This window comes from Pseudomyrmex gracilis, unplaced genomic scaffold, assembly GCF_002006095.1.
Source record: "Pseudomyrmex gracilis isolate BER0280 unplaced genomic scaffold, ASM200609v1 scaffold_6, whole genome shotgun sequence".
Taxonomy (NCBI): domain Eukaryota; kingdom Metazoa; phylum Arthropoda; class Insecta; order Hymenoptera; family Formicidae; genus Pseudomyrmex; species Pseudomyrmex gracilis.
Window position 1 is genome coordinate 1293731 of NW_018020590.1, and position 7593 is coordinate 1301323.

At 42.5% G+C, this 7593-nt stretch overlaps 1 protein-coding gene across 1 annotated transcript; it reads left to right on the forward strand.

The window, feature by feature from the left end:
* Positions 1 to 490: 490 nt before the first annotated feature.
* LOC109858178 (WD repeat-containing protein 20) lies at positions 491 to 6029 on the forward strand. The gene is made up of 4 exons (XM_020435205.1): positions 491 to 1213; positions 1848 to 2030; positions 2824 to 3958; positions 4022 to 6029. Exons 1-4 carry the CDS (start codon positions 944 to 946, stop codon positions 4462 to 4464), a joined length of 2031 nt encoding a protein of 676 aa, XP_020290794.1. The 5' UTR covers positions 491 to 943; the 3' UTR covers positions 4465 to 6029.
* Positions 6030 to 7593: the final 1564 nt, after the last annotated feature.

Sequence of the window (7593 nt, forward strand, 5' to 3'; positions counted from 1 at the left end):
AACGAATACCAGTGTATAACTTCATTTCGACTCGAAAATGCTATTTAATCGCCGTGGCAATCGGCGATGAGAGCACGCAAACAACGGCAACGCGAAAAGGAAGAGGCACGCGCGGGAGACAGGAAAGAACGCGGGCGAAATTAATTGACCCTTTGCTCGCTTGTTTACAAAATATCCGGTCTCCAAAGAGAACTCGCGCGAACCGCCGCGCCGTCGTGTTGAAGCGGACACCGTCGGTACCGCTGCGCGCGCATTCATGACACCGTATCACGATAACGTATTTATTTTATAACACAGTTAGTTATATATGAACGCAACACAATTTCATAATAATTTAATGAAAGATATTTTACCGAAATAAATGTTGAATAATAAAATTGAACTTGTTGGCCGTCTTTGTCTCAGTCGAGTAAATTTAAAAAGTAAAACGTACGATGGGGGCTCTTTACACAGTATCATCGCGGCCCTGAGAGCATGGTCCGCCGCCACCGTTCGGTGGACGCACTACGAACAGTTCCACAGCAGTTCGGGTGCCCTTAACCGTGTTCACGCACGCTGTCGAACGAAAGAGAACCAAATAGACGAAGCTAGCCTAGTCGAGGTGACCGGCGGCGAGTTACCAAAGGACGTGGGATTCGGTAGTTGTTTTGTGTTTAACCCGCGCCAAACGTGGCTGACAGAGACCGGCGGCGTCAGCTTCGCGTGCGTCAAGTTAGCTACGGGACGTTACGTGCGAGGGGAGGCACACACGGCCGTGACGACGATAGGCGAGCGACGATCGACGGACGGTCGATCGGTTGTGCGGTGCATCCGTAACGACGAACGTCGACTCGGGTGGACAACACCGCAACGGTGACAAGTATAAAAGCGAGCGGGACCTACGAGCGATTCTTCCTGCGTGTCTGATGATCTCCTCCGCGTTACTGCTGCTGCTGGCGGTAAGATGGCTGTGCAGCTGGACGGAGGAGGGAAGGAGGATCTGAAAACACAATTCGTCACGCGGGAGGGCACGTACAAACTGATGACTCTGTCGGAGTACTCGAGACCGAACCGGGTCGGCTACACCAACAGCCAAGGCAGCACGTCCGTCAGAGTATCTTTCGTTACGTTGCCGGACCCAGCGGACCCGACGGGCGCGCAAGGTCTCGGCGATCGAATGTGCTTCAATTTCGGCAAGGAGCTCTACGTCTACGTTTACCGAGGAGTCAAGAAGGTAAGTTCGGTACTCGCGACGACGACGACGACAATGGATACAGAGTGACGGGTGCGGGATTTTCCTCAATCGCGAGCCCGTTGTCACGACCTAACCTCGCCAATGCCGCCGCGGTAGAGACTCCATCTTTTTATGAGTGTCACCACGCCTTGCGTGCGCCACGAGGACATTTGTGTTCTCCCGCGATGACGAGAACGCGGCGTCGAGAGTTTTTCTAGAAGTCGAGCCATGTGGAATCGTGTTTGCGAATGAGACAAACGGTTTCAGAGCAAATATTCGACTGACACTTCTCCGAAGCATCACTATAATTATCTCACAATCGCAATGTAAATAGTAGCAGATACTGCTGCTTAAATTACTAAAATTTTAATCGGTGATTAGCAAATACAAAATTAAAAGATTGATATAACAATCTCTCAGATAAGACAGATAAGACAGATTTTTTATGTATAGATTTTGAAGAAATAAAGAGAAATGAAGTATGTGTTACGAGTGCGCACATTTGAATTTCTGAGAAATTTTCAAACTCAAATGATTTGCTCGTGAAAGAACTGATTGTAAAAGTTCTTTAAAATTTTTTTAACACAAATTGAGAAAATTCAAAACAGGTTGATATATTATTAAAATGTTTTAGGCTGTGGACTTGAACAAACCAGTGGACAAAAAATTATACAAAGGAACTAATCCAACTTGCCACAATTTTAATCAAACGACAGCGACAGCTGATAGTGCACCACTACTGGTGGGATTTTCTACTGGACAGATACAGTTGATTGATCCAATAAAAAAGGAACTTAGCAAACTCTACAATGAAGATGTATGTAGAATTTAGCATAAATCCCAATTTCTTGTTAGATATCTGATGCGCTTGAGGAAGGTTTCTCTGTGTAAGAACTTTGCTATTTCTCTTGCATTATATCTGCAAGCTAGTTTCTATCAAGATAAATAATACACTAGTTCAAACAACATACTCACTATCTACCTATGTCATAGTTTCTAGCAATGTATACAAAACCTGTCAGCACTTATCCAATCTTTGTTGATATGTGTGTTATCTTATTGAAACACGATAAACTAAGAAATAAATACTAATTTAAAATGCTTATAAGGCTCTCTTATCCGCCGTTTCCTGCGATGGTTGTATCTAACATTTAGCGGCACATTGAGTTGTACTTCATGCTGGTAGCCTCACTAATGCAATTATAACTCAATCAAATAATTAAGCTCAACAAGCAACATTATATAACTTTCTGCTATCTTCTCATAACAGTCTGAGGTTTTAGCAGAACAATTGTGCCGTCTATTTTAAATATGACCTCAATGATTTTTCCGGCTTACAACTCTTTCCCACCTATGCATAATTAATACACAGCTATTATCTCTTTCTAACATAGTCTTCTAATGAGTCTTTCTAATAAGTCACAGCTTTTATTTGTCAACGTTATAACTTTACATTCTCTTAGAAAGATTTATCATTAATCATTATTGCATTGAATGTTTTTTTCAATAAAAATAATTAGTAAATAATCTTAAAAAAATATAAGATTTTTAGATCGTCGAAATATTAATTGATATGCCGTTGTATTTAATAAAAACAATTCACGTTTCAGAGGCTGATAGACAAGAGTAAGGTAACATGCATCAAGTGGGTTCCTGGCTCGAACAACTTATTCCTGGTCTCTCACAGTTCCGGACAGTTATACCTCTACAACGAGGAACTGCTATGCGGCACTACTGCACCACACTATCAGTCGTTTAAGTCGGGCGACGGATACGCCATATACACGTGCAAGACCAAATCGACCCGGAATCCGTTATATCGGTGGGTGATCGGCGCGGAGGGTTGTTGCATAAACGAGTTCGCTTTCAGTCCGTGCGGCACGAATCTTGCCGTCGTGTCCCAAGATGGCTTCCTGCGTGTATTTCAGTACAACACTATGGAGTTGGTTGGTTCGGCGAGGAGCTACTTCGGCGGCTTTTTGTGTGTGTGCTGGTCGCCCGACGGCCGTTACGTGGTAGTCGGCGGCGAGGACGACCTAGTGACCATCTGGAGTTTCCATGAGAAGCGGGTTGTGGCACGTGGACAGGGTCATCACAGTTGGGTGAGCGTGGTCGCCTTCGATCCGTACACCACATCGTACGGTGATCACGATCCCGACTTTAGCGGCTCTGACGACGAGACAACGATGCCGCACAACAATCACAATCACTTCCACGAGAAATCACATCGCCTGTCCACGACATCACAAGGCGGCGTACATTCGAATCGGAACTCTTGCGGCTCCGAACTAAGAATGTCGGGTGGTACGTGTTACAGGTTAGGCAGCGTGTCTCAAGATACCCAGCTGTGCCTGTGGGACATCACAGAAGATGTTCTGAGGCAACCAGTGTGTCCCAAGCAAAGGCCATCTGTGGCCAGCACCAGCGGCTCGCTATCGGTCTCGGGCACGTTTAACAGTGGCAACGGTACGGCAACGACAGCGAACCATCACTCGAACTCGAATGCTAAACACAATAACTTGAATAACGTAAATTTCAAGGAGAACGCGAGTGGTAATAACGAGACTAGTAACAATAGCACGAGCACAAACGCCGCAGTGGCAACCGTAAACTCGCTTACGCAGAGGCTAGCGGGTCTTGGTTTTGGCGAGCGTAAGGGTGATAATCACAAGAGAAACTTTAGCCTCACTATGCGCGGCGGCGGCGGCAGTGGCGGTGGCGGTGGCGGTGGTGGTAGCAGTAGCGGTAGCGGTGGCAGTGGCGGTGGCGGTGGCGGTGGCGGCGGCGGCGGTACCAATACGGCGGCAGCGATCAACAACAGCACGTCGACAGTCGTGCAAAATAATGGTAGCGAGAAAGGAAGCACTGGGAACTCGACGAACACGACGAGTAGTAGTCTAAACAACAGTGTCGGTGGGGGTTTAGTAGGTGGGACGGGTAACAAGAAGGTTAGTTCCGTGATGGACGATCCCATGAGGTTGATAGGAACCGCCTGGTGTCCCAGGTTCGACGAATGTCCAGTCCTCGAGCCGTTGGTGTGCAAGAAGCTGGCGCACGAGAGACTGACTGAATTAGTGTTTAGGGAAGATTGCTTCGTGACGGCGTGTCAGGACGGATACGTGTACACGTGGGCGAGGCCCGGCCACATGGTAGGTCCTCTCACGATAAGCAGCACCCTGCACAGGCCATCACACTATCATAGCAACAACCCTTACACTAGTATCAATTCCATGCGACGTAACGACCTCTGATGTAATCCGTTATCTCCAGATCGTTATCTAGCAAGTCCACCACTTAGAATCTGTTAGTTACTGAGAATTCTGTATGTACATACATAGAGTTAGGAAACTTAGGACAAATGTTATCGTGACAAAAATGGCACGGATAAAAGAAAACCCTCTTGTAACGTTCTCTAAGTGAATTTATCCACCCGCGAAGGTGGCAACAATCATTTGCTTTGTTCGATAGTATTAAACGGGACACATACTGACAAATTTGGTATTACCTTGCCGGATGTTTGATAACGATCATGTCACTGTTATTTAAGTTTTTTATATATGCTACAATACTTAAAGTCCCTGTCTACGACTTTATAAAGAGTATATACACTTGTGTTTGAGTTCTATTAATAATTGGGAGATATGTCATCGACGAGGAGAAGCATTGAAGATTGTTTAGTATTTTTGTCTAAGTTCATATTGTATATGAATTACAGAAATATGTGGACGGACAATACTATGAGTGAACGAGACTAAACGTAGCAATAATCAGGTCTTTGATATACTTTTGCGAGACATTTTCATTCTTTAGCTGCGAACGCTATGTACATATTTTTTATTTGAAATTCGCGTAGATTTTACATACATCCTGTATACTTGTGCAGAGTCTATATGTAATTTCTTTATAGAGTCGATTTAATATTATCAATAACAAGGTCCCTCGAGAAGTCAAATTCTCTGAGAAGATAGAAATAAATAAAAACCAACTATACAGGTGAAAACGCAGTCAAAGAGTCAAGCCAGATCTCGTTTAATCTTTTAACGCGACGTTTGTTATTATCACTCGTGTTCAAAGATTGAAGGACTTTTTTCGTTTATTGAAAACCAATAAACGAAATTTTTCGAATCTAATTTTTTGTCTTTCGTTCAGGACATTCCACTGGCTTAATAAAAAAAACTTGCGCGATGTTCTCGAATCGAATGTACAAGTTCATTGCATGAAATTAGGTACTTGAAATTGAGTAGTGTAGAGCGCACAAATTAATATTTTATTATTAAAATATGTTTGCGAGGAAACGGACGGAGCTTTAACACATCTTCTATTTGAATGTGATCGATTTTGTAATATCAGCGAATTTAGTGCATGCGTCGCGCGAACGAAGAGCAGCCACGTGTGTGTGTGTGTGCTTTAAAGTTCATTCATAGTATAGTCTGTCATTGATATCTGTGCCTAACGATGGTCTGGTCAAAGATGTATATTCTCGCGGTGAATGAGCCGCGCGAGAGCCTTGATAGATTGTGAGTAAATGATATATTTATGTTTTTGGTTCGCATCCTCGAAAGCAATATCGTTTAAGCCTTACGAGGTCTCCGTGACAGGGCAGGCCCCTTATTAGCGAAGAAAAAAACAACTTTCTTTCTATCTCCTGTGTTATTAGCTTTAGCTTAATCGAGCATAGAGAGTGAAACAAAACAAAAAAGCAAAAAGCAGCCAAACTATCGTCTCGAACTTAACGATTACGACATGCGAGAACATTTAATCCTTTGTTGAAAACCGATAAATTTTGCCTTGTTGTACAATAAAGTAAAAAAAAGTTTGAATGAACGATCGCTGGCTTGCTTCCCGCTTGTTGAAATTTTGTTCGATCAAGTGCAATGCTCCAGGCAGAACGGTCGGGAAGTCTTCGGGCGACACGTGTATACATATGCTTTACCGTACATATGTATAGCAACACGTAAGATACTTTATTTAATTTTACAGTTTGCTGTTTCGCATGATCTTTTCTTCTGGTTTCTTTTTTTACGTCGCACTTTTCGACGATTATACTAGGTCCCGATACTAGGACTCGAATAGTGTTTCCTGGCGTTTTGCATAGAGCATTTGTATCACAAAATTACCCTACATTCACGTCCTCCCTTTCCTCCTCCTGTCATTATGCAGCCTTGACCAAAAACACGGTTTAGTTAAGTTTACTTCTGGGTGTTTGTATCCAGTCATAGTATCCAACGAATATCCAGGAGTCTTAAACTCGCTACATTGCGTTCTGTTAACACGTTTACAGCTACGGCATATGTAAAAAAAAAAAAATCTTTTTATGGCGCAAAAACTTTGATTTTTATTGTAACCAAAATAATCAGCGTTCACAAATTACAACAAATATTGCAGTGCGATTATTCAAATTCAAAGAATAGAATCAATTAATTTGTTTAATCAATATTGTTATTAATTTGTCGAACATAGATTTATTGCAATTCACACAGTTTCAAAACTTTTGGCCAACGCTGTGAACAATATCTGATTAATTGCGAAGCTCGCGATATAAAGTTCACTATAACGCGTGCGTTGCTTCTTTTGATAACGCGACTTATAATTTTGATAGCGCGCCTTATAATTTTTAATCGAGCGATGCTTGCGCTTATTTCTCAACGCCGAACGAAAGCATTAATTCCTTTTTCTCACTTTTGATTGATCGGAAAGATTAATGTTCTGTACCACGCTTTGGCTGATGTAAGAGAATATCGTGGATGAGACTTCCCTCATGAGTTATCGCATGGTACGTATATGACTTATCAGTTTTTCGTTCTATTTTGCTGTATTTACCGCTTGTGATTGGACTTGTCATGGAAGTAGAATAGTATTTTATCACGCTCAAAGTGTCGTTTCACATACGCCGAGTAGAGTTTACTCGACGGCGCTTCCGAATTTTTACACTACAATCGCACTTATACTTCTCTGCTCTCATGCACTTGCCAAAAATTTGCATTATCTCCGAAAAGTTTCGACAAAAAACATATTTATAATATCAATAAATAATATTATTTACAGGTCATATAAAACTTCTTTCAATAAAGGTATACAGTTCTTATCTTAGAAAATTATGTGAATTTCTTCAGCATTTTTTGCATTTCTTTTTTGCTATAAATTGTTAAGAAAAACCTCTTCGGATAATCACAAAGAGATTGACAACTTGAACTTTTCGGGAATAGCGTTTAAGATGATTGGATTAGAAACGTGTATATATATTCTTTGTGTCAGCGTGTCCGGTGCCATGGTGGGAGAGATTCATGCTTCCTTTACTTTCAGCCGGGAATCGGTCAAGTTGGAAACGCCGCTCTCCACGTGGTCAGTCCAGCGGAAGGCGGCGGTACCATAGTATAGCC